Source organism: Haemaphysalis longicornis, unplaced genomic scaffold (genome assembly GCF_048455015.1).
Source record: "Haemaphysalis longicornis isolate Haplotype H1 unplaced genomic scaffold, Haemaphysalis longicornis Haplotype H1 scaffold_6, whole genome shotgun sequence".
Lineage (NCBI taxonomy): Eukaryota > Metazoa > Arthropoda > Arachnida > Ixodida > Ixodidae > Haemaphysalis > Haemaphysalis longicornis.
The window spans coordinates 39,093,999-39,121,590 of NW_027526407.1; the positions used below are offsets into that span (position 1 = coordinate 39,093,999).

At 43.2% G+C, this 27,592-nt stretch overlaps 1 protein-coding gene across 3 annotated transcripts in view; it reads left to right on the plus strand.

The window, feature by feature from the left end:
• Daam (disheveled-associated activator of morphogenesis-like protein) overlaps window positions 1-21,049 on the plus strand; it is a 135,603-nt gene extending 114,554 nt beyond the window's left edge. For all 3 annotated transcript variants that reach the window (XM_077674036.1, XM_077674034.1, XM_077674035.1), the window contains exons 14-24: window positions 2,933-3,107; window positions 4,467-4,582; window positions 5,077-5,193; window positions 6,089-6,286; window positions 8,014-8,120; window positions 8,437-8,525; window positions 9,855-10,069; window positions 10,552-10,613; window positions 12,879-13,071; window positions 15,371-15,541; window positions 17,920-21,049. In XM_077674036.1, the coding sequence (XP_077530162.1) occupies window positions 2,933-3,107; window positions 4,467-4,582; window positions 5,077-5,193; window positions 6,089-6,286; window positions 8,014-8,120; window positions 8,437-8,525; window positions 9,855-10,069; window positions 10,552-10,613; window positions 12,879-13,071; window positions 15,371-15,541; window positions 17,920-18,261 (1,785 nt within the window). In that variant the 3' untranslated portion in view covers window positions 18,262-21,049. The remainder of the gene's footprint in view (window positions 1-2,932; window positions 3,108-4,466; window positions 4,583-5,076; window positions 5,194-6,088; window positions 6,287-8,013; window positions 8,121-8,436; window positions 8,526-9,854; window positions 10,070-10,551; window positions 10,614-12,878; window positions 13,072-15,370; window positions 15,542-17,919) is intronic.
• Window positions 21,050-27,592: the final 6,543 nt, after the last annotated feature.

Sequence of the window (27,592 nt, forward strand, 5' to 3'; positions counted from 1 at the left end):
TCACATCGAATTCAAATCCCGAGAAGTGAAATATGCCTAATATGCTGTCAGAGTTTTAAATAGCAATACTTTGATGTTTATGTTTGCATGACGAAAATCTGAATAAAGGCTCCACAAATGCAGTGTAGAAAAGTCTTCAATTTCGGCTACTTTGCTGAGCACGAGGTCGCGGGTTCGATTTCCGTCCATGGCGGCCGCTTTTCTGATGGAGGCGGAAAGCAAGAACGCCTGTGTGTTCGAGATTTCGGCGCACGTTAGAGATCCCAAGGTGGTCAAAATTAATCCGGAGACCTCCACTACGGCGTGCCTCATCGCCAGCGTTGCGTCGGCGCGTTAAACACCACAATCAATCGATCGATTTCGGCTATTTTGCAATTGTTGATTGTGTTCACATTCCAGATGGCCCCTGTGTGTTTAGACTTCGCATATCCTCTCGTGTGCATTTTTAAAAGGACTCGTTTTAAATTCTTCCCTTCGGTTGGCACTGTCTTGGACAATGAAATTTATTCTGCGTTTGTGCTCGCTGCGCTTTTTGTATAGTGAGTTCAGCCATGGCTCAGCATACCTCCCACACAGATATTTCTTCTACAGTAACAGTTCGTTATTTCTGCATTGTAGCACAAAGTGTAAAGATTTAGGAATTATCAGCAACTCTCGCCATTTCGAAAAATCTGAGGCATTCACCTGTATATCAATTTCGGGCACAGCATAAAAAGAATAAAGGAAATGTTCTATTTCTCATCTCAATTAGTGTATTTGTTATATATATATATATATATATATATATATATATATATATATATATATATATATATATATATATATATATATATATATATATATATATATATATACAGGGTGTCCCAGCTATCATGCACCAGGATTTAAAAAAAGAGAAACTGCATAACTCGAAGAAAACCTAGTGCATAATGTTTGCAGTACTGTGAAGAATCGGAGAGTAATTTTTTCGTTAATGAGACTAAATTAATTATATGTAATTAATTATCTAACTCGAGAAATACTGTCCTAATCACTAAAGTGTCAATGAGGCACTTGTAGGTAACCACGAGGGGCATCTAACTGCGCTATTTTCAGCGACGAACTAATTGCGTACTCATTTATTCTGACTGATAAAGGAAACCCGCGAAATATGAAAAATACCACGTGGCGACACTTACGCGCGCATTGTAAAGCAGCGTCCCCAAACAAAGCTGATTGAAAGCAACTGCTTCGCGTGTTACCCGCCCGAAGACACAGCGCATCACCTTGATAATACCATGCATAGAAGGACAGCAGCAGCAAGATTCGCGGGACGCGTGTGCAGATAAGGAACAAACTCGGTCGCGATTGCTTCTTTCTTTCTTTTGTCTATTTCATTCTGGCTAACTCAGAGGCAGCCTGTTTGAGGGCGTTGCTTTACGGTGCGCGCAGAGGCGCCGTCACGTGGTATTTTTCATATTTCGCGGGTTTCCTTTATCAGTCAGAATAAATGAGTACGCAATTAGTCCGTCGCTGAAAATAGCGCAGTTAGATGCCCCTCGTAGGTACCTACAAGTGCCTCATTGGCACTTTAGTGATTAGGACAGTATTTCTCGAGTTAGATAATTAATTACAATTAGTTAATTAAGTCTCATTAAAGAAAAAAATACTGTGCGCTTCTTCACAGTACTGCAAACATTATACACCTGGTTTCTTTCGAGTTACGCCTTTACTCTTTTTTTAAATCTTGGTGCATGATAGCTGGGACACCCTGTATATATATATATATATATATATATATATATATATATATATATAAGAAAAGAAAACTTTTAACAAGGAAAAAGCCCGATTGTTGCCAACGTTTCAGCAAAGAGACTTGCTTTCGTCAGGGCCCTGACGAAAGCTAGTCTCTTTGCTGAAACGTCGGCAACAATCGTGCTTTTGCCTTGTTCAGAGCTTTTTTTTTCTTGTGTTCTCTACCATCTTCAAAGTTCTACTGCTCCCTATATATACATATATAAGAAAAGAAAACTTTGAACAAGGTAAAAGCACGATTGTTGCCAACGTTTCTTCCCTTCGACGGAGTGGCAGAATGGAAGTGAGACACTTCCATTCAACGAATCATCCATTCGACGGAGTGGCTGCCAATATACATTAAACGCAATCGGAGTCGGTCGAAGACTCGATGGAGGGATCAGCAGGAAAATGTAGTAGGAAAAGGTGGACTCAGCACTCAGTAGACGTGGCTGAAGATCTTTGGAAGAGGCCTTCGTCCTGAAGTGTAAACAACCGGGATGATTATGATGATATATGCAGCACAACACGACACTACAGGGCCTGCCCTTTGTGCATATGGTGTTCTGTGTGGTTGTGCTTGTACTCTTTCAAGGCCTTCAAATTGTGGGTTCGTGTAGGGTAGAGAACTTCGTACATTACAGGCTTAAGCTACATCTCAAGGAACGGGTTGCATATTTGTTATCTAAAGGACATTCCCAGATAGGGGGAGTTGAAGTTACAGCAAACATGAGTAGTAAGGGGCTTTAAACCTTTCAGTAATGAAGCATCAGCATGCTTTCGGACCAACTTGAGGCAGCAGAGTAAACACAGTCTGAGTTTCAACAAACTAGGGAGTGGCTGGAGTTATCTCAGTGTCCCTTATATACAACGAAAAGGGTCACTTATTTTCGTCTTCATGTGGAGTACAGTTGGAAACAATGTCGTAACTGCTGATTAGATGCGGGCAAATAAGCATTAGATTCTGGTGCAGTGGCTAGTTTGTCTACTAGAGATTGTAACCTGTAGATCAGATACAGACACAATAGGCACTAGAATAAGATGCAGTGACAGGCATGTCTACTAGTGATTACAGAGCTGTATACAACCGCATTCTGTGCGGCATTGTTGCCTGGAATCAGCCACTGATCATGCGCCTCTCTTGCCACCTGTGCAGCTTGACTCTGAGCGGCGGGACAGAAACTATGTCGCCAGTCCAAGCCGCAACGGTGCACCCGATGACAGTCGACTGTTGAGCAGCCGAGGTGGCACGTTGCCAGCGACCAGCTCTTTCAGCGCGCCTCCACCACCTCCACCGCCAATGCCGTCACTGGGAGGGACAACAGCTCCTGGTGAGCTTGCTAGATGCTGCAGCACTCTCACTGGAAAGAGGCGCTTAGCAGAGCACACCTATGAATGCTTGGTTCAAAGACGATTCGCGCGGAAGTACGATGAGAGTACCGTGGAATCGTTAACATGTGTTTTTATTCCAGAAGCGTCGACACAGCAACAACGGGACGCTGAATACTAATGGCCTGGGTTCAGGAGAATGTAGTATAACAGAAGCATTTCCGAGGAAACGCCACCACGATTTTTACTTTTTGGTTACTCTAGCTGAAAATATGCGCTATTGCGAAAAAAGGTTTTCGTGGCAGCACGCCGCTAGGCACGGCTTCTCTACATCCAGTCAGGCTGCATGTAAAGTTATGCGTACACAATTATTAGCTCATTAGAGGATAAAAAATGTTAAAAAGCAGCTGCTGGGTCTTCAAAACTCGTAGGCACTAATTTCGCTCGCCAAATGAGTCCTTAAACCTTGGCCACCAGGAATTATTTGCCTGTGAAATTGGAATGGAAACGAATGGAATGTATGACGAGGGTACTGCCATCGGGCTCAATTTCTAGCGTTGGAAGCGGGCGCGGCGTGTGGGGTGCGTGTTACTAAATTTTGAGTATTTACAGCGCCATTCACGTGCGCCAATATTGGTAGCTGCAGGCCCTTGCGCAGGTTAGTGCATAACGAAGAATCGCAGTAAATACCGCTTCAGTGGCTAGAAAATGACACGTCTGCGTCGTAATCAAGCAACCAATAGCTTCCTGGCTCAGCGCACAGTTTGTATGCAGAAACCCACGCGAAGAAAAAATAAAGGCGGGAGATTTAGTGGTCAACCTTGTTAGAACATAGTATCGGTGAAAACGAATTGAATTGTGCGTATCTGTCACAAATCGCTCATCACCCCCCTTTGTTGATCCGTGCCTTTCCTTTCGTTTCCACGAAAAACACAGGATGTTTGGTGGTAGTAATGCTATGTAGGCTTGTCTACGGCGGTCATTTTGTAGTCTTTATTCTTTCCGATGGGGTGGTGGTTGTATAAATTATAACAGTTATAATTCTGTGTTCCTGTGTATAACTGTTCCTGTGTTATAACAGTTTGTCCGAACACCTTAGGAATTTTGAAGTTCTTCTTTATGGGGATCGGATACAATGGTTCGAGATTGAAGAGTGTGGCTCCGTATTAAAGCAAGACAGAAGGTGATTTAGGCAATGCACAAAACATAATTTGAAGTGGGAATGCAAAAAATTCGCATACTGCTGAGCCTATGGCGTGCGAGAATATACTTTTAACATTCACAGTGTTCTTGTAAAGCTATAATTTGCAGTTCAACAACCCACTTAGCATTATTTCACACTGAGCTTTTTTCGGGAACAGGCATGGCGCCACCACCACCACCTTGTATGCCACCGATGATGAGGACGCCCAAGATCAAGAACATTCCGCAGCCAACAAACCCGCTGAAGTCTTTCAACTGGTCAAAGTTGCCAGAAGCAAGTATCTTTAGCCCGTTATCATTCTTCTATTCTGCCTTGCGTTCAATTCATCTTTGCTTTCACATTGAAGAGCCGCCTGCACTATTATAATATTTTATTGTGCTGCTTTCACACCCGTTGTCATCACACGTAGACCTTTCAACTCCTACTCAATGTTTTGGTTGTAAAAAAAAATATAAAGGCGGGGAAAAGTATCACGGTGGACACAGCCCCTTAGCTTTTACCCCGAGCTGCGTTTATTGAAGCCTAAGACAAAAACAGTCTCGTATCTATTATTAGGTTCTGATAGACCGTGGTGTCTAGTGCTACGTACAATGATCAATTATATAAAAATCAAGCCACCAATATCTCACAGTGTGATATGAATGTGTTGTGAACTTCGCACAACGAAAGTATGCTTTAGCTGAAATCTCAGTTCCTGCACTAGTGCTGCAATAGAGTCATGATGTGTGGGAATAGCGCTATATTGTAAATTGTGTTTTACCTTCCAGGCCAGAGTAGACGGCACAGTATGGACTGAACTGGATGACACAAAACTGTACAAAGACATTGACCTGGCCGACATCGACAGGACATTCTCAGCATATCAGAAGCAGCAGGGATGTGGAGTGAGTTACATTAAAATAATAGAAAAATTGACCGCATTTGGGGGATCTTTATAAAATATAATATTAAGAATTTCTCATTTCGCCCCGGACACACTTATTTTGGTAGACGCAGTCAGGAGAAAACAGTTAAAACACTACTCTGATATAAAAGCTTCATAACCATACCACAGGGAAATTTTTTTTGCGAAGTTTTGTGGCCAGATAGACTGTGAATGCAAAGTAGATAGGAAAAAACGAGCATGTTCTTGCTCTTTCTGCATATCTGAGCCTATTTCTCACTTGCAACGTGATCACAAACAGGATTTACACGTGTCTGGTCTTGGGAAACGGTGCTTTGAGAAGAAAGATATGTATCACCCGGTCCTTGTTAACTGTATGAGTGGCTCGCAGTCGCTTTTGATTCTGTTAAATAATGTCACCGTTCAGAATATACATTACTGTGGATATTAAAGTGTAATCAAAATTGGCCATACTCTGACGCATGCTACACCCAGCAGAGCTAGGGGGGCGGCTATTGCTTATTGTGTTTCCTGTCGGTTCCAGAGATGGCCTTCAATATTTGTTAATGCCGGCACCACCATATATAAATGCACCATACTGGAGGCCTTTTATGTAATCAAATGACCCTTAGCTTAACTGGCTCATTCACTGTATGAGCTCAAACGCTGTAAATTCTCGGGAGTGCGCTGGATATCGGTCCCACTATGCTGCTGATTATAAATTAAGGCCCAAAGTGCCGCCATAGTTTGTGAAAAGGCGTTCCAGTATGGCAACTGTAACAAATGACAAAGCTCCATTCAGGAACAGTCGTTACACGGTGAGCATGCGTAACATAAGATGGCTATGTTGTAAGGCAAGAAGCTTGCTTAAATGGCTTCTCGTTGGTACCTCCCAGACGAACGGTTCGCTGGAGGACATCCCAGCGCTGACGTGCCGAAGCCCTCGGGTCCGGGAGCTCTCGCTCATCGATGGCCGCCGGGCCCAGAACTGCACCATCTTGCTCTCGAAGCTGAGGCTCACCAACGATGACATCTGCCGGGCCATCCTCTCTATGGATTCCAAGGACCAGTTGCCCAAGGACATGGTGGAACAGGTATGTGCTCGCCTTCCAAGTTCCAAGTGCCCTGCCGAATAGTGGGAAAGTTCGTTTTTGGGACAAGTGGGCGCTGTAAAATTTCGATAAAAGGGAAGGTGCACGAGAAAGAGTCCTTCCGCCAGACTGGCAATTCAAAAATCAACCGTAAGACCATAACGAAACAGCTATGCATAGGTCAGCTGCGGGAATCGGGACAAACACGATTGTCTTGCACAAAGAAGTAACTAAGAATGAATAGCAAATAAATAACTTTGGCTATACCTCCATACGTATTAGTTATAAAATGCAAAAGCTTTCCCTGAGGCACATCCCCCTGATTGTGGCCTAGAAAGCTGCGCTAATGCGCTAATGTCGGTGGTCTTATTGGCAAACATGGGTGGATAGATTTCGTGTCTTGTACTCGGTGTTCGCACGACGTGGTCTAACAATGTCCAAAACGCCTGCGGCGGGGTATTTTGTTTCAGATAGCATAAAAATTTTCAGATCATCCGAGTGTTAGTGAAGGGAACAGCATTCGTAAGAATATCTTGCTTCCAGTGGTGGCCTACCCCTATGTGCTTACTGCCTGCAATGCGGGCACTCTACTTAACGGCTATTTTACTATGGTCTTTTTGCTGGACTGCAAAAGCTTTGTCTGAGAGTAAAATTATCCACCTCATTTTATAATGAAACACCACAAAACGAATAAAAAAAAGAATAGCGAAGAAATGTGGACCGTCACATAGGTATTTGCATTCCTGATAAAACGTGCACATATTTGGAAGGAGGACATGCCGATTCGTTGTGAATTAAGATATATTATATAATAAGGGAACTGGCAATCGATGGCTGAGGGAGGTACCTTAATGTTCGTGCCAATATTTTTGTTTTACTACTAGGATTTCATGTTGGGTGAAATGTTGGCTGTTGCCATTCAAATACGTGCTTTGTAGATCATATGCTCCATGCATCGCTTTTTCGAATGAACGAGTTGTTAAATGAAGACACTGACCGCTCGTGAGCAGGAAGTAATTGTCTTTTCTGTCCGAAGTACGGTCCCAGTATTGCAGCAGGAAAAACAGCAGGGTACATTTCAGGCACAATGAAGATTCGTTCTTAAATCGAGCGTGTACAGAAAGGCCAAAACATTTTCCCGGCAGAGCTCCTTACCCTTCATCATTATTACTAGCCTGAAACTTACTGCGCGCTGATATTTTTATAACATATACACCTACAACTTTTCTAGCTGCACACAACTACTGGTCGCCATTACAAAACGTGGTCTCTCTCTCTTGTAATAATAGGACCTTGGACCAGGGAAGAGATCTACGTTATGCAGATGAATGCATTTGTACCTTTTACTCCGTCAGCGATGTTGTGAATGCTTTGAAATTTTTGGAAGTCTATGGAATTGGGCTGAAGGATCGTGCAGAAAATTAAACTGCCCAACTTGTAAGGAAGAGACTAAATCGCTGTCCACGATGGGACTTCGACTGTGCAACGCCGCAACAAGACATGGTATGTCTTGCAGCCAACAATTAGTGAGAATTTAAAGCAAGGAGTATCCGCAAATATACAATTGAAGCTCAGTTAGAAATAATACCGGTTCAGGTGGCATTAGGGATATTAACTATAAAGAACAGCCTCATCAATCACTTGGTTATTGTTTGTTTCTGCCGTACTTTATCTCTAATAAAAAAAGTTTTTCAGTGCATTGACTTCGTTCTCACATTCTTCGTTTGCAGCTACTCAAGTTTCTTCCAAGCCCTGAAGAAAAAGTTTTGTTGGAAGAACATAGTACTGAGATGGAAAGCATGGCGAAGGCTGACAGATTTCTTTACGAAATCAGCAGGTATGAACTTCGGGATCTTTGCAAATTGACTTACCTGCATGTTGTTGCTCTCAATAGGGCCGAAATCGCGCTCGCTGTTTCTTGGTATTCGGTTATTTTATGTGCTGATTAACCCCTTTAGTTGCATGGCCAGTGTTAATGCAATTGGGTCTTTTAATGATTTGAACCTACAAAATTCTAAAGCACCTATTTAAAAATCTATACTTTTTTTTTTCAAATACCACACTGAAGATGCAACACTGACTTTGTGCAAAGCAAATTTTTGTGCAAATTGCCCCCTTCTGATAGGTCTATCAAAATGTATCTTTTTCTTTAGGATAATTCACTACGAACAACGGCTGAGAACTTTATACTACAAGAAAAAATTCCAAGAAAGGGTGTCCGATTGCAAACCCAAAATCATTGGTAAGTGCTAGAGCAAGATACCTCCTACAAAGTTACATTTTAGGTTCGTTGTCACCCTCATCATCACGTTTTAATGTTCTCGTATACCTGTCCCCCAGATGTGTTGCACGAGCTGTGGTTTGTAAACAAGCGGTGGCGTCTTTCCAGTGCCCCAAGTGCACATTAACAATGAATGCTTAAGATGTAAGCTACTGAATTGACAGCTCCCGATTTCCAATGCCTGGTTGGCATCTATTAGGCACTTGCTTATTGTCATGCGAGGCGCTCTTGTAGAAGGTCTTAAAATTAGATGTTGAGTATCTCGTGGGCATATGAGCATAGCAGGATTCGGAGCAGTGTCAATTCACTATACATCATTTGAGCTAATGCCCAGACCGCAGCTATTGGCACGAAAGTTTTCTATTACGATTGTGCTATTATGCTTAAATTTGTGAGCAGCCCTGTTATTGCGTACACTGTAAATCGGGTGGCTGAGGCCTCTATCAGGCCACGTCCGCCTTTAGTCTCAGCCTCCTCTTGGTTTTGCCAAGAAATAAAAAAAAATACTCAAATACTCAAATATGCCAAATCTTGTATTGTGCCTAGAAACTAAGGTTCGAATATGTGCGAGAAACGCACATTTTTCCGTTGAAAGCATTTAATTTGTGAGTATTTTTGAATGATCATTGCTTCTTGATATTGAAGCATTGTTAGCCCTGGTGCCATTTTGTTCCTTAGCTGCAAGTGAACTCGTCATTTCCGCCTGCTCATCATCATCGTGTCTCATGCAAGCACCACACCATCTTTTTCATCAAACAGTATCGCACTTTCATCATAATCGTTGTTTCGAACGGCATGTCGGCGATGTTGTGTCCTTATCAAGCTCTTCCTCTAAGTCTCCCTTGTCCGACCTTGCAGCATTAAAAATACTGGTTCGGTCTGCCATATAACTTCACGATTGGGCAATTTAGGCCCTGTGGTTCGCGCAGAAAAGCATTGAGGTACAGCTCATCAATGTAATGCAAGGCGATATCGGGAGCTCTGGAGACTCACTAGAAGGCTGCATTGAGAGCTAGCTGCCAGGTGTGACGGAAATCTTCCTCACGTTGGTTCTATTACTCGGATATTTTCCCACATCACGCGTTGCAGTGTGCCTAGTTTTGTGCAAAGTAATTTCTTTCTGACGAGAGCGACAAATCTGTCGGCAATGGATTTCATGAATTTATTTAGGAGATGAATCCAGTAAACTGTGTTGCACTCTTTGGGTTGTCGTTGGGTAGGGACATTGAGCAGGCTTTTCAGTCCGTGGTTGTGATTGCTGCTTGATTAGAGTGCACTTTACTCCTTCAGCTGTCTTGGAAGCATCGAAAGAGGTTCAGCGCAGCAAGCGACTGAAAAAACTACTTGAAGTTGTACTAGCCTTTGGAAACTACATGAACCGTGGCCAACGAGGAAATGCGGTCGGCTTCAAGCTGTCGAGCCTGAACCACCTTCCCGACACAAAGTCCAGCACGAACCGCAACTTCACCTTGCTCCACTACTTGATTGAAACCCTTGAAAAGAAGGTATGTAATACGTCGACAAACAATCAGGGCAATCTTATTACCAAAGACTTTCTACTTTTCAGCAGCATTAGGTATTAAGTGTTCACTCTAGGGGCAGGTGTTTCTGTGTTACGGAGATACAAGTTCTGGTACTATATTATTCTTTCCTAGCGGATTGTGTATTTCGAACTGTAAAGCGTCTTCAATTTACCTGAAAACCTATGTTTTACTAGCAAAGCATGGGGGTCCTGAATTTATGTTAGCACCACATAGGCAAGAAGATTGCGATTATCTTTTGTAATGTCCGCGTTTCTTTTCGTTATCATTTATTTTTTTATGCTCTCTTTATTGCTATCTCAGTAATTGTACTATCAGTTACACTGCGCAGAACGTGTTGTAGATCAACCAATAGGTAGACATTCCAGTTCTTTGATTTGCTTAAAGCAGCTGAATACTTCTGAATGCAGTAATTCTGGCATTATGGTTGCTCCTTGTCATTCCAGTTCAAGGATACTCTGAAACTTGAGGAGGACATTCCGCACGTCAAGAAAGCAGCCAAAGTGAAGTAAGTCACCCAGTTTTGTTCTCTTGATAAATTATTAAAGTCTAGCTTGTGTGCCAAAAGAAACACGAAGAGCACAAAAATGCATTTCTTAACGCGGTTGGTGACTTCTAGAAGCTCATATTAAAATAAAATGAAGATTTTTGGAAACAAAGACTCTTCCAGGCTGCAACTGAATGGAGTATTTTTGTGATAGTAGAATTCAAACAAATATGGCTGGCCGAAAGAGAAAGGCGGATAGGATAGCAAAGTGAAAAAAAGGCAATGCAGTTCATAGCGGGGGGACGAGTATGTGTGAGGGCATCCATATGAGCAATTAAGCTGTTACGTATGAATTGCAGCGCGCAAACTTTGACCGCAATAGACGTGCTCGTGACGATTTTAGCAGATGGGCAGCTACTGCTGTTGATCTAAAGCAGAAAAATATCCTCCTTTACAGTATAAAATAATGTCACCAATATTGAACTGACTAAATATTTTTGGGCCCCAGGTTACTTATGTAAACTGGATTAGTTAATTGTGTCGTGAAAAGCATTATCATGTATGGATTTCTAGTCACTCTGGCTTGTTGCGAGCTGGTCCTGATTGAAATGCCGAAATAATTATGTTTGACAGCTGGAACACGTGGGATATGCTAAGTTCGTAACCAATAGCGAACACCTTCATGGCCAGAAAATACGCACAGCGATTTGTTTGTATTTTTATCTTTGCTGTGCATGGTATGCCTGCTTATGTGTGCATGCTCAAAAGGAGTCGAAACTGAACAAAAGAAACAGGGCAGTGTGGTCCTGTTTTAAAACTGCGTATTAAACAGCTCTGGGAAAATTGGGCTTCAAGAAAGTTTCACTAACTTCCCAGCTTTCGGCGCTGCTGCTTTGATGGAGGCCCAAATATGCACACTAAACGTCACTTATTTCTACCTGGTGTTCAAAAATACGAAATTTCAAATTGTCATTTTAAATAAGGATAAATTAACAAAAAGCGTTGTATTTGCACATACAATTTAAATGTTTCTGCAACCTCATTTAATAGTTTATTTGCCGTTATATAGAACAAAATGTGCACTGAAACAATTGACTGAGCAGCAAAAAATTAGCAGATGAGAGGTTCATTTGTCACCCTGCGTGCAAAACACAACTGTAACCTTCTATTCATCGTTCCGATGTCCGAATGATTCGGACTGCGTTATAATTTACAAAAAGTTCCAAACATGCATATGGAGTGGAAAGGTTTAAAATGTGGTTTGCCTTTATTTCGTACAAACGCCCCAATTTCATTTTGGTAAGGTCATTGCTTTTCGTCGGTATTTGCCCGATGAAGTGGCAGCGGTACAGAATGGCCCATCTGTGAATTGCATGATCACCTTACGCTTTCATAAACCTTTACTTGCCTTTGCCATCCTCATTAGAGAGTAATATTTTTGACAAGGGTGTCAAGCATATCTTTAAAAGACGCTGCCGAAGGTGTGTAATACCTGCACGGTTGTTGTGTGACGGTTTATAGCCGTAGTACTAGTGATCGTGCAAAGAGGAGAGCTCAGAGGAATAGCCCCGCTATTAGAAGACTGACGCTTTGATTTGTGTTCCTTGCTTGGTCGTTTTTTTACACTGCTAGCAGCAATAAATAATGTTAATGCTGGATGGGTCTTACCTGTCATGCCTTGACATTTTGCACACTTGATAACATGCAGCGCTAGACACCTAGAAGATCTTTTTATGAATTGGGATGTTTGACAAGAGTCATTTGCGAAAGAAAATAGGCTTCATTCCGGCAACACGAGGCCCAAATAGCGGGTCATGTATTGCAATGTTAGAAATTCTACGACTCATGCACATTGCAAACGAGAATTATGCGATTTTTTCAGGCTCCAAACGGAAATGTATGAAACACTATATCGCTATTGCTATTTAACAGCAAATACGTAACAATTGAATTAGGGAAGAAATGGATGTGTATTGTAGCCAAAGTGTCAGAAAAACTTCACCACATCTGTTCAATACCTGTTTGATGCGCGCCTTTAGTGAGGAAGGCTTTAAAACGCCCAAGTAGCTAAGCCAGCTGAATTTGTATACTGCGTTTATCCAGATAAAGTGTTACGAAAGCGCGTGGGAACAAGGCTTGAGTTGCTCTCGTTTGCCTGTTTTCTTCGCCCTTTACTCATTATACCGAAGTTTGCTTTTGCGTAGCTAAAGAGAGCCCTAACTAGAAAGCAAAATTTGATGTGTGACCATCAGATTAAAGGTGCACAACATTTTATTTTTGGTATAGTCTCGGGGAGTTGACGAAAGAGATCCAGGACCTCAAGACGGGACTCAGCGAAGTTCAGAAGGAGCTCGACTTCCTGCGTGGACAACCATCACAGCCTGGCGACAAGTTTGTCCTTGTCATGAAAGAGTTCATCACAGGGGCAACATACAAGTTCTCGGAGCTTGAGGACACCTTCCTCGACATGAAGTCTAGGGTAACTATGCATTCTTATCAACTTTTTGTTATAATGCGTGTCTTCTGGTATCGTATTTGGGGCATGCATGACCCTTGTGTAGCCACAAGTATTTGCAGTTGACTTTCCTCTCGCATTCTGCCACAGGGCACAGGTCCATGTTTGGAGGTATTCCCAAGATTATGTGAATGTGTGGGATGCTTTCAGAGCATGGTTTGGCGAAACAGATTTCCGACCAGACCATATTTTTAAAATAAGAGTGAAGAGCGAAAAATGGGTGTCCTGGGACTTGGGGGATCCTTTAACTAAAAAAACTGGGTCTCGGTCTCCCTCAACTTTGTGTTTGTTGTTTGCGCTGTGAATCTTAGAATATAGAAAACCAACTCGCCCAAGCATCGGCGTAACAAAACAAATTGCCATTAAAATTTTTCCGAGAGTCACACAGGAGATATAAGCAGGTCGTTACCAGCGAAGATGCTGTGAAGATGGTTAAAAGATGGCCAATTGTATTAACAAATCTATTTACAATCACTGAGCTCTAGCTTCACTTTGCTGTTACTAACATCCACAATTAAACAAAAAATTGATTCAGCGAGTAGGTTCATCAAGAAGCAAATATTCCATATTTTAACAGGGTTTATACATACAGTTGAACCTGGATGTAACGAACCTCTATATAACAAATTCGTGAATTTAACGAAGCTTTTTAATTCCCCATTGCCAGCGCCGTTGAAGCCCATGTGTTTGGGACCTCTATGTAGCGAAGGCGTTGCGGTGGTAACCTAGATGTAACGAATTCGCTACGTTGACGAGTCAGTGTTTCTCGCACTTCTGAAAAATCGGCAACGATTTGGCGAATTTTGCCCGCAACGCAAACTACCGTGTGTTTCCACGTGGCAGTGCGGTGTCGGTTCGATACGTTTAAGGAGCTAGGCCTGCCTCTCGGCGCGTAGTCGGCGTGTAGTCTCCACTGCTATCTGTGGTGTCGGTTTGTCGGTGATGAGCTCTGTTGCCATAAAGCGAGAAGTATTGTCTTTTCAAAACAAGCTTCCAATTTCAAATTTCGTCTCCACCAGCGAGAAGGAACGCCGCCGCCCGGTGCAGTATCCCACCTAGCATGCTCTCGTAAATCTCGAGTGTGGAAAATAGCACGAAATTCGCGAAAAGGCGCCCTTTCATCAAAGGGTAGGCGTTAAACGCGTGAAGGCACCGAAAAGTGTCAAAACCAAAGTGTGGTACTTAAGTTACGGTTGTGAATACGGTGGTAAGTGGCCTTGCTTCTTGGGAGTGCCGTGTAGTTCCTAAGCTCGTGGGAAAGTAGCAGGCGGAAATGACGCAGTTTTGCATTCTGAAATGAATCCTTGAAGCGTGATTTCACCGTCTAGCGTTCTGACTTCATTTCTTCTTCTTTCCAGCGAGCCTAAACTCGAAACCTGGATGTAACAAAAACCTGCATGTAACGAAAACTTCCCAATTTTTGTCAACTTCGTTACATCCGGGTTTAACTGTATCAAATACATTGTAGGCTATGTCAAATATGTATTTGTGTCAGTGGAGTGCTCCTCAAGATCTCATCCGTAGCCAGCACAGAGTGCTATCTCACTCTACGAGACTTCACTGTTTTGAAAGCTCTCCTCATTCTAAGCACGCGGTAATGTGTTGGCAATCACGAAATATATCCCAGGAGAGATAGTAGTCCGGCCATTTTTAACACGAAAGTGTTTTATTCTTGGATACACAACCATTTGAGTGACGCCATATCCGTCACGGAAGTGATGCCAGTACAACGAAGCAAGCGGTCTGTAAAGGGTTCACCCCTGCACACAGGGTCGTCTTACGGGGAAGCAACCGTAAGAAACAAAAATTACGTTATAGTTCGGGTTGTTCGTTTTCTGGTTTTATATTTTAACACGGAAGTGTTTTATGCCGGGATGCACCAAAATTTCACTGACGTCATAAGCGTCACGGAAATGACGCCATTACAACTTTGCCGAAGCGACCTGCCAGCAGGACGTCGCTCGCCAAGCATACCCACAAGACTGCCGCCGACCCGCAAATCATGCTCAGCTGCATATTTCGCTGCACATTTCACCTTCGTGTTTTACCGATTCCTAAGACAGAGGATTCAAGCACAGTTTTTTTCTTTTGTTCGCACATATGTATGCTGTCCAGTGGGCCACGTATCCACACAGTCCCCCTTACAGTTGTAAGAGAATTTCTTTCTACCAGTGGGTAGAAAGAACCCCATAGGACGTTATTTTTCTGCCGTTTCTAGCGTAGTCTCTCTACAGAGGTTGACTACACCCATTCCTGATTTCAGTACGAAAAGACTGCTCGCAGATTCGGCGAGGACCCCATGCAGATGCCCCCCGATGAGTTCTTCAGCATCTTCGACTCGTTCCTAGCGTCGTTCAACGAAGCCAGAAACGACAACGAAAACTTCCGTCGGAAGAAGGAGGACGAAGAACGCCGAACCAAGCAGGAAGCTGAGGCAAGCAGCGACTCTCTATCAGTGCTGTTGGGAAAGTTTCGGAAACTACAACGTTGACGCTTTTTTTCTTTATTGGAGCGTACTAGTGGTAAGAAAGGGAGAGCTGTTAAAATTTGCCACCGATAGCACCTATTTTACGACGCAGCGCTTTGGCGCCAGATACAGCGGTTTCGTTGCGGCGACGGCAATGCCCACGTAATCCTAATGTGCGAACGAGGCAACCCAGGCAGAAAGAAAACGGTAGAGCAGCGTTTTGTGAGGGGGCGGGCTGCACGCGCTGCTAAGGCGTCATCTCCCAGTCCGTCGCCACGGCTCAGTGTGTCTCACTGCCTCCTCTTACACTTCCGACGACAGCTCCTCCGTCGTTTGTGGCTCATCCGAACCACGTGACATTTGCGCGGGAGGTACAAACGCGATTTGCAACAACATTCTCGGCAGCAGCGCAGCGCTGCGAGATAACGGCACGCGATCACTTCCTGAGACACAGCATATAGGCGCCATGACCAAAAATACTGCAGTTTGCGCTGCGCACAAATTTCGCATTAGGAAGTATAGTAATCGTCATGTGATTTTTTTAAAGCAGGACACATTACCTTCGTGGCAAATTAATTTGCGCCTTGTGTAGAAAACTCGTATAGCGTTAGTATTGAAGGGAAAAACTTGTTTTGAGTGACACGTAATGACACTATGAGGATTAGGGGAATTCTTAGAAGACACAATGCAAAGCTTTAGGGGCAGCTATTCTTTTACGGTGTATTATGCAACATTCCTAAAGTATTCTATGAAAGGTCAGTTCTTTCAGTATTGGTATTCAACGTAAGAACAGGCTTTACAGAGAACAACACGTTTACAAAATGCTTTCTTCTTTTCATACCCACATACTTGTAGGGGAAAATATGAGGCTTCTTTCTAGTCCAGTGTTTAGTGACGTAAAGCTTTTCCCACATAGTTAGAAAGTGTAGACGCAGAGGAGTGCGAACCAGTGCTTCGAAGGCATAAGCAGCAAAACTATGAAGGCACATGCCAGTTGCGATAGGAATGAACACCCTACCAAAGAGACTAAGCAGAAAAATTGACGTCTTAAACGAAAAAAAAAGCCTTGTCCATTGGTGGTTTCTTCACCTTTGATTAAAATGTATTGCGTTAAATTCAGGTATCATCGTTTTTATGATGCAGGTGAAAAACGACAGCGTCCTTGCGTAGGGATTTTGGGGCACGTTAAGGCACCCCAGGTGGTCTAAAATGAGCTGTTGACCTTCATTGCGGTGCGGCTTATAGTACAAGTGTAACTTCCGCAGATAGAAACACAAACTTTGATTTTCTTATTTGGTGGCAACATTATTCGAGAACAACGTGGTTTTATTGCCCGTAAAAAGCACTAATGTTTTTAGTATTTGAATCCCGTGAAGGTACGCTAAGGTTTCATGTTTTTCCATAAGTGGGTACGTTTATCCCTTGCTTGAGCTACCTACATTTTTCTTGAAAAAATTAATACAGTTTACTTTCGTTCGCATTATAATTTTCAGACAACACGGACTCTCTCGCAAGATTTTTCTTGCAATCTATGTTATTATAATTAGGTACACTCAACGACTATCTGGAACTCATGACCACGCTGAAATCCAATGGTCGTGTTTTATTTTCCAATGCACCATATCCAACCACTACCTCTTAATGACTCCCAAACCTAGAGGCTGAAATGTACTAAAGCTTTTACTGGAGATATCACACTCATGCAGAACGTGCGGTCATTTTAGGTTCTAACTAGTTTAACGTTTTTATGGATATGTAGGCTACTGGTCAACCATCTCTAGGACTGCGGGAATATTTCGAGAACATACACTTGTGAAAGTAATCTAGCAGTTATAACTAGCATTGCGAAGTGTTTTATCGTGAACTCAATAACGAGTACCTTTTGTCTTACGTGTGAAAGTAATCTAGCAGTTATAACTAGCATTGCGAAGTGTTTTATCGTGAACTCAATAACGAGTACCTTTTGTCTTACCTATCAACCTATATGTTCGAATAGGAAGGACAAGTGCAGGGGTTCGGCGCCCGAGCAAAATGCCTATAAGTACCTGAAACCTTGGTCATTAAGACATATTAAGACAGAAAGAAAAACTGCACTCGTGCAGAGATTTCGGCACGCGTAAAGATCGCCAGGTTGCCAAGATAATCCGGGCGACTCCCCCACGGCGCGCCTCAAAGCCCAGGTGTTATCCGAGAATTTATCATTTAGAGTGCCAATAAAGCAGCATGACACTGAAGCGTCTTTACCCTTTTAAATGCGAAGAGGGGCGCCTTTAACGAGCTTAGGGGTAATAATAATTGCAGATGCAACGCCCGTGTAAAATCTCGCTTTTTAAATACTTTTGCAGAAACGGGAACGCAAGGATGGTACTCTTCGAGGTCTAGCAACTCTGCGCACGAACGGGTCGACGCTGAACGGCTCGCTGAACGGTCTGAAGCCAGGCGGCCAGCTTAACGGTACCACAGACGACAAGGGCGAGTTCGACGACCTCATATCAGCACTGCGCACCGGCGACGTATTTGGAGACGAGTTCTCCAAAACTCGTCGCAATCGTCGCCGGGGCAGCAGCCCTGCTTCCAACAATGTTTCCACTGTGCTCGCAGAAAATGGACACCATTTGATCGTCAACGGATCGGCGCTCCATGACGGCTCCAGAGACCGCATCGTATCACGAAAGCTAAAGTCGTGAGGCCTAGGTCCCCGGATGAGTATCTCCTGAGTGCTTCTAACCCTCAGTGTATCCTCTTTCACCTTGGAGCACATCAAAACAGACGAAGAGTTAGTCGAAAAAAGATGTCTTGCTTGTTCTAGATTTTGTACAGCTACTTGGTACCAGTCGGCAATTTAACTCATTCTCAAAAAAAAAAAAAAAACCTGCAGCAGGCACAGGAAACAAGCAAACACCGGAAATCTGTACTCTCAGAAGTTCAAGGAAATTAGTTTGTTCCCATGTAATGCACGAAGCACATAAAACAAGCAAACACAGGAAATCTGAACTCTCAGGAGTTCAAAAATTAAGTTTGCTCCCAGGTAATAATTTCTTCTGCGTAAGCTATTCACGCAGAGAGGAAATGCTTATGGGAATTTATACCTCGAGCTGTAAACTTCATTTTGCGGCTATTAAATTTTATGCCTGTAATTTAACCGCATTAAGACAAGTAGTAGCTTACAAAAGCCGAAAACCAACTTAAGTTTGTGTGGTATATTTATCAGAGATGATTAAAAGAGTCGACCTACGTACCTAAAAATTTGAACACCATGTGGCAAACGAATTCACCGAATTGCTGTTTTTTTGCTGAGTACTTCATGTTTGGATTGTTAGCTGAAACAAAAAGCAGCCAGGTGCCATTCCAGTGAAGATCACAATATAATATACTCTGCACGGAATGCTTAAGCACTGAGGAGGCTACCCAGCATCCGTAGTGTAATGCTCTTTGGCTAATGCAAGCACTTACCCGACCAGGCCTCATCCCCATCCCAAGCAACGAAGGAAACACGGCATCCACTTTGACTGATGCAAAGTTGAGTGCAACTTTGTCACGTCTTGATATGATGGTGCCTGTCGTGCTGGCAGGCCCGCATCTTGTAAGCAGAGAGTTTCTGAGCTCCCATTGCAGTTCTTTTCTTTGGCTACGTCATACAGTTGAACCTCAATTTAACACTTACCAGGACCCGCCAGTTGCTTTTGGTTAATCGGGAACTTCCTGAAAGGGAGATATAGCATTACGCCGATGAATAACTGGGGAAATCCGATTTTGTTCAATACTTCCGAGAATTTGTAAAATATTGCTTATTAAAATCGAGGTTCAACTGTATTTACAGTGGAGAATTCTCTTGAGTTGGAATAAGCACACCTTGCCAAAGTGAAACACAGACTCCACAGAGAATGAAGAAAAGACTGCACGAACCCTGCAGTCGCGATGTCGTTTTTTTTTGTGTGCCCTGTCATTGTTTTCCTTAGGCAAATATATGCTACATTTCTGTGGCTGTAAATTGTGGCCCTTGTTGTGTACATACGACGTATTTGTTGCAGCCATCCACCAACTGCCTTTTGTACTAAATAGGTCTGCTTCTTTTGAGTCATTTTATGTGAGACCAATATTTTCCGTGTAGTGATGTACATTTTAACATGCTCAGGATATATTTTTGAAAGTTTTAACCCACCATACTTTACTAATTTTGTGTTTTACCGTCAATAACATTTTAATTACCGCAGCCAACGATTGAGCTTTGCAACTTTCCTGGCCGCATTGAACTTGTCACTCACAAAAATTATAGGTCGTCTTTGTATGTCAATGATTTTGTGCTGTGTATATGCAGTATCTGATCGCCTTTATGATTTGGACTCATGCGCGTTTCATGTTTGGTTAACGCACCACCCCGATAGATATAAATCCTGTTGTGAAGTGTTCTAACGAAGAATGATTGTATTATTCTAAGAGTTAGTTACTTGCTGGTAATACTACACATACTTTGCATGCCGTCAGAGTGAAGAAAATACTTGGTTTTGCAACGGCGGCTGAATGTAATTATATAATTTTTGTATATAGGAAAGAGTGAACTTTGTAAATGGATCTGTAGTTTCAGCTTTGTATTGTACATAGTCAGTGTTTACATCTATACTTGCATCGATGGGGTCGTCGCCCGAGGAAATCCTTTTCCTGTCTTTTGTTTATTTCGCTGTCGTGATGTGTAAATGGTGTAACGCTCAAAATATTCCGCCTACCGCTTCGAATTGCAGTTTCGCTGAAAGTGCCCTCCAGGCAGTGAACTGAACAAAAGAAACAGATCAGTGTTTCTCTTGAAAATACGACTCCTAGATTCTCGTAGCGTCGTGTGCCTGAAAGCCCATGAACATGCAGCTAGCTGTTACCGCTGAATGTTCGATTTTATATCGCTTTTCACAATTGCCGTTCGCTGTTTGAGATCAGCTTCAGCGTACCAATAGCTGCTTTACACTTGCGTGAAGTATAAGGTACAGGCATGTTTTTTGTGCTTACCCAGCGAGCAAGTGGAGAACTTCTTTAACGCACTTTTTTGTACGGAGGCGCTTCAATGTGTTTTGTACTTTTGTATTCTCAAAGACCGCGCTAAAGTCCCACTAGGTTTCCCCTGACGGAGCTTGTGTAGTACCAACGTCTAGTCTTAAGTGTGAAATATCTGATTATCAAAGAGGCGAAGTGTTATTTACACTGGGAGATCACGTAGCAGCGTGTGCGTTTCCTAAGTCAGGTTGCTCTCGCGTGCCCAAGTTTGCTCGCCAGGCTGTGGTGGCTTGGAGGATTGGCGAGGCGCGCTGCCCTTGAGCTGTTAAGCTTTGTGCAATCCTGTTAGCTCCATCTCCGAGCTCACCTATTGAGCAATCAATGTGAGCCGTTGAGCTGACAACCTTTACGGTGTGAAAGCGTTTAGTGTTGCGTGCGAGCTCCTCAGTGCTGTTTTTGTGTATCTGTAGAATAAAAATTGAGATACCTTGATGTGAAGCACCACGTTTTTCTTTTGGGCCGCCATCTGTACCGTCTGTGAGTTTCTTCTGCGTGAGACGGTAGGTACCATGAAAGCTACCTTCAGAAACACGATTACGCATGACACAGTTTAAATGAATGATTAATATTTTACAATATTGCTGAATAACGTCCTACACAGTGTGCGTCGTTAAAAACAGGCTGTCACCCGGAGCGACGGAAGCAGTACATGAATGAAGGCGCCATGCATTAGAAAAAACTGGCAAGTGCAATCACATGTAGCTGTTATAAGTTTCTGTTGAGAAGTTTCTGACAATCTAACATTATTATAACTACAAGGCACAGAATTTTGTGATTCACGTCGTTTTGACTTTGTTGCTCGAAATTCGCAAACTGGGTGCGATTTTACGTCAATTCTTTCACTGCTTTTTATTTTTAGCATTTGGTGTTGCAAAACTGGAGCCAATGGCATAACAGGCTATCATTGCTTAATTCAATAAACATATTGGACTTGAAGGCGCTCTCAAATAGGGAAGAAGACAGAAAAAAGAGACGACATGACTCTTGCTTCTGTCTTTTTCTCTGCTTGAGAGCACTTCCAACACCAGAATGAACAGTTACCAACTGGCCCAATTGTCTGTTCTACTTCATTAAAAATATTCTCGGTCATATCTGACTCGCAGTTCACAGTATTCACGCCTCCTACCATGCAGACGCCTTTTTTCTGAAACCTTCATTTTCCCGCATCTTCAAATGAATTTTCAGAGATGCCATAACGACTGCTAAGGCACAGAAATCAGTTGAACAGATTGTTCATGTGCCCACAATATCCATGAAGCTTTGCTGTGGTTTACTGATGGTGATGGCAGCTGCGTCTTTTGCGTCGAGTTAACATTGCACGGTTACAACTGGCGAGACAAGATAAGAAAGAATTAGCGAGGATGTTTCCATGGGGCACCCGCTGCAGCCACAACATTTGACATACAGGCTTTCAAATAACGCAAGTCTCCAGGGGCACCATATTTGTATCAGCACGTTTTATGATTATCTCTTTAAAAGAAGCAAAATATTATGCTCTACACCATCTCACGACGACGATGGTTGAACGCGAAGCTTTGTCGTGATGCACTCAAGGGTTGGTGAATCCCACACTGCATGTGCTACTCTGCAGGTACGCACCACTTTCCTAGAACACCCACAGCAACCCTCCGGTGTGCGTTCCGCAAGCCTATCGTTTGGGTTTGGGGTGTACGGCGCGACTCGGTACCTGTTACTTGGCGTTTGCTTCGACCGTGCCGAAATGGAGCCACCGGATAGACGCTAACTTCATAACGTGAGCGACCCAGGTTCGACTCCGGCCACGGGAAGTGTTTTTTCCTTTTCGCTTCACCCACGATTTGTGATCAGCGATGATGATGATGATGATGATTGCTATTGGTTTCCCCTTTGAAGCGGGGTGATGACATGTCATCTTACCAAAAAGGACTAATACAATCATGTTTTACACTCTTGGTTTAATACTAGCGCTGCTTAGGGCAGGCACTAAAGCTTATTAGGCCCGAAATAATGTTTTTTCCTGTTACAGGTGGTAACTGTCCTAGGCAATATTCCCCTCTCTGCTTTTCGTCCACCAGCATTCTAATCTTCTTTTCGTGCCCTCGACAGCTTTGAAGTGAACTTCCTCTCTGATACCCTTAAATCCTAGGGCTTCTGGAAGCCAAATATTCCCTTCATGTAGATTTGGATGGATACCCTCACACTCTAACACTATGTGCCGCATACTTTCTGTTTCTTTTCCGCAGACCACGCATACCCCCTAATTTTGTGAATACTTCCCCACAAAACTCTTAGTTCGCAGGCAACCTGCTCTAGCCTCAAAAAGCAAAGCACTGCCCTGGGAATTATCGTAGAAATTTTCCTTTCTGATGTTCAATTTCTCAGCCCTGTATACCTCTAACGACGTTTTAGCTTCCATTTTTCCCCTCCATTTATTCGTTTCAATCTGCCTTGACTCTTCTTCGTTACCTTGGCTGTTTTGGATTCTCCACTGTTCTTTCTGTATTTTTTGGTTACCTTGGCTGTTTTGGATTCTCCACTGTTCTTTCCGTATTTCATCGTTAGCCTTCTGGTCTTTCTTAACCACTGCGTGTCCACGCTTTTCAAGTATAGGTACCTAAATACCTTAGCTGCCCACCTTCGTTGATCCATTGCCCTCAACCTCATCTCAAAGCATATTTTACTCTGTGCTTTTCTAACTTCAAACGACGCCCAGCCCATATCTCCCTGAACTGCTTCGTTAGTTGTTTTTCCATGCGCGCCTAAGGCCAAACGTACTACCGTTCTCTGGTTTACTTCCAAGCCTGATAGAACGTCAGAGAAAGCTGGCTTTCCTGCAGGGTATATTGCCGCAAAATGGCATCAGTGAGGACCCTAAAGCTTTGCTTTAAAAGAACGAAGCCTTGGTATGTGCACTTGACCAGGCATTCAGATACCAATACGTCAAACGCGTTGCCATTATTGGTACGCACCATGCGGATGTACTATTATGAGCAAAGTGAAAGGGAACACAGGAACGCGTGGCAAACAGCCTCGAAACAGACTCGGAGTGATGCGCGGATGGCGCTGTGAAAAACAGAAAGGGAAAGAAGGGTGCTCTTCCACTAACTGTTGGAACTTGGCACTCCCACCACGCTGGGATTTCTAAAAAGCAGCAACTTACGTCATTTCACCGATGATATAGTATCGTCCAAAAGCCGATAAGACGCACGGCGGGAATGGGAACAGTTGTTAGAAGAGCGTCCCCCTTTCCACTTTGTTTCCGATGGCGACCGCTGCGTATCACTCATAGCTGCGTCTGAGGATGTTTTCCACGCGTTCCTGTGTTCCCTTTCATATTGTTCATAATAGTACGTCGTGGGCATGAGCATAGGTAATCGTCAACAAGGACATGTAATGATACGGCTACTCTTTCCGGCTGGATCAGTATCTAGAAACCATGATTTATTTCTTTTGTGTCTCATATGAATATAAACAGCTCCCTGAATGCCGAATTCAAACCCACATTATGGATTATCAGTAGGGATTTAGCTGCCTAACATAGAGTTCTTAAAACGATTGATTTTCGCGGGTGTTAAATTGGAAGTCATAAAATAAGAGCATAAAATGACTCCAAGCGGAGTCGCGATGACCTCGGGCACTAAAATAGATGTTTTTAGGAGAAGTAATCCTAACTCCCGAACTTGGAAAACGATTTTGCGTTTGAAACCTGTGCCCACACGTTCATGCACGGTAATATTGACCCCGTGCACACGGCCACGCAACAGTTCCTTGGGAACCTAATTATGCCTTTGTGCTTTGAAGTCGACAGCCTGGCGATACTTTTCAAAGAATTTATTATTACTACATCGTTTTCCTGTCACTTTCTTTGCTTCCATTCCTATTTTGGCGTGAATTATTTCGGCAGGCAGGTTGGCGACACTTCTGGGCACCGCCACACCAGAATGGTAGTTCTCCGTCGTACGGTGCACTTATTCTAATCACTAGCCGTCACGTTCACTCAGCTGTAATGCGATGTGACGAAAGCGCTCTGCGCAACAGGCGCTCCGCCGCTGGCAATGTGCTTATGTTGCGTAGTTGTAACACACTCGGTGCCTACTCTCGAGACTCGCGTTCAATTTCTGACTCACTCAAATACGCCTTTCCTTTCAAATTTATAATTTTAGGTAACGCCATTCATCTATGTACGCGATTTGGCTTAATTTTTGAGATTTTTGTGTTTTTTACCCTTGACGGTAGCGGCCATTTTCTGTGTCAGACAGTCGGTTTGTCGCACCCTGTGGCTCCTAGTACCGTGGCTTTAAAAGCGCTCTGTGTACGCCCTTTCATTCGTTAAGCACTGATAGCATCTTGGCATGCTTTCAACTTCCAAAGCCTAGGGACGAATTGGGCGCTCCCAGGGGCAGGTAAGTCAGGAAGGTGTGTAAGAGTGCCGCCTACGATAAGCTACAGACAGCTGCACCTGTAAAAGAAAGAAATGTCTGGCGAATTACTAGGCGAATATGTCGCGTAAATTAGTAGTCCCCTTTGTCGTGTGGTCTGGTCAGTAAGGCGTTTCTTTTCTTTTTCTATCCTTTTAACGCAAAAGTGGTAGTGGCAGTAGAAATATTCATTCACTTTGGTGTACGGAAGCGGGGAGTATAAGATAAAGAAATCATGGAGACACTTAAAACTGCTCACGTGTGGGATTCAATGGCACTGCATTTTATTTAAAGCTACGCGATCCCGTATGTCTTATGTCTGTTGTGGTCATGTCATCATCTGCTGCGACAATGTCTGCACCATTAGAGCGATATACGTTGGTTGGTTGGGGCCAAGACAATGGCTCACACCCACTTAGGGGGATTGGCCAGGAAACGGGCGCTAACTGAGAGAAAAAAAAACTGGGCTCGGGATTTAAAAAAATATAATGAATGCCCCTGAAATACTCGTTTAGGAAAAAAAAGTGTGTATAAAAGGGAATAAAAAGATAATAAGTACACTGCCAGAAATTGACGTACGACATGAGGGGGGACACACCAACTATAAAATCAGCACTAATTAGCAATGAAAGGGTACAAAGAAGGACATCCATAAAAAGTACGTACAGATGTGCTTGGCTTTTGCATTTCCTTCGCTTTCTTCTCTTGGTTACAATCACAGAGAGACTTGTGGATGTCCCCTGGTTACCAATACATATACCCTATTAACTCGAAACATGCTTTGGCAAGTTTGTAATTGGCAGGCTCAATGTATACACCTGTGTACCTCCAGTGATGCAAATGTGTATATAGTTGTCACGGCCATTATTCCCTTTCGTGGGACTTGTTTTCTTTCTTTATTTGGTTCGTTTTTACTTATTTTTTGATTTTGTTATTTCTGCATACTGCATCCCCAAGGGGCTATCGCAGGAGTGGGGTTTGCAAGGCATACATTATTGGTTACAAAGCATCGATACAAAGTACACTGCACCCGTTAAACAAAAACAAACGAAGGAAAAAAATAACGAACACTCCAAACATGCATTATAATGAACACAAGTAGCGCCGGCATGGATATATTGGTGCGCATTAAGGAGAAGAAACAACGGATAGAAATTCAGACAACGAAAGAGAGCGGGTGGAGTCATCAAGTAGGTTTCATTCCTCTACGACACGTGAAAAAAACCTATATTTGAAAGTGTTGGTGCGGGCGAAATAGGGGATTCAGGTTTATTTGAACTGGCTTCTGGTGGTGCGTGTTTCGGCAAAAGTTGTAAGGGAATCCTGAGAAAGGCGACGCGAGCCAATTATGATGCAGTGCAGAAATTTCAGAGCCTCCATGTACCTGCGCTCTTAGAGTGGTGCCAAATCCAAAGAAGATAGTGTTGAGGACGGGGAAAAATAACGGTCGTAGCGGTGACAAATAAATCGTACAGCTTTCTTTTGAATCTCCTCAATTTGATTAATTTCAGTTTTCCTGTTAGGGCGCCAAACTGGAGATGCGTATTCGAGAAGCGGTCGTTTGAGGGCGTTATATAGTACTAATTTATCCTTGGGAGTTTTTCTTATTGTACGGCGGAGGTAACCTGTATTTTTTAATGCTTTGTTGCAAATGTAGTCAGTATGTAATGACCAAGACAGGTTCGGGGTGATTATGATTCCTAGGTACTTGTATTCTGCGACCCCTTCCAGAGTTGTATCTTTGAGGATGTAATAAAAAGATGAGGATGTTTGTTCAGGGCATCAGCGCGTACCCACGTGAAGATTGTTTTCTTGTTTCCTCCTTCTTTGCCTTTGCAAGTTAATCATATTAGTTATGAGCGTAAACGTGATTTTTTATTTGTGTCGTTATTATTCTCAAATTAGTATGCTCAGCTTAAACAAAGGCTCGGCGATGGTGGGGGGGATTCGTGTTCGACCAGCCTTCTGTAGGACACAGTTTTACCGTAGTTCTATGATTTTAACGTGCCCCCCACTATAGCACGCAGTAAAATTCAACACCTGGAAACCACCATAATATCTTGGCGCCGATTCTACCACGCGCACTAAATAATGCCCTTAACCGATGCCCAGAAATGCACCAAAAATTCATTTGATCACACATCAGAACACGCTATGGGCGGCTGAAGGGTTTTTGTGAAGGTTTCCACTTAAAAATGTGCTGTTCACTTAAAAAAGCGCGGCCCGGCTCCTTTCCATTTCCGCTAAGATGATTAGTTGGCGTTTAAACGATGCTCCCACTATTCACTGCGCCGCGTCGTTTTGTTTTATAGTTAGCGCTTTTGGTTTGTGAGGTTTTTGAGATTCAAGTGCGATTGTAAATTTCAGGTATTTTTGAACGACTATTTAAAAAAAAGGTGCGTGCTAGAATCGTGGAAATACGGCGAATCCGAAGCCTTACGTAATTTCATTTCTTCGCTTTTTTTCTGTTCCCTATGTAGGCCATCTTTCGGCCTACAGGGAGAGAGGGAGAGAAAGAGTGTGTGTGGGAGGATGTAGACCAAGGAGGTTGTAAACCTCCTTGGTGTGAACCCTTTTT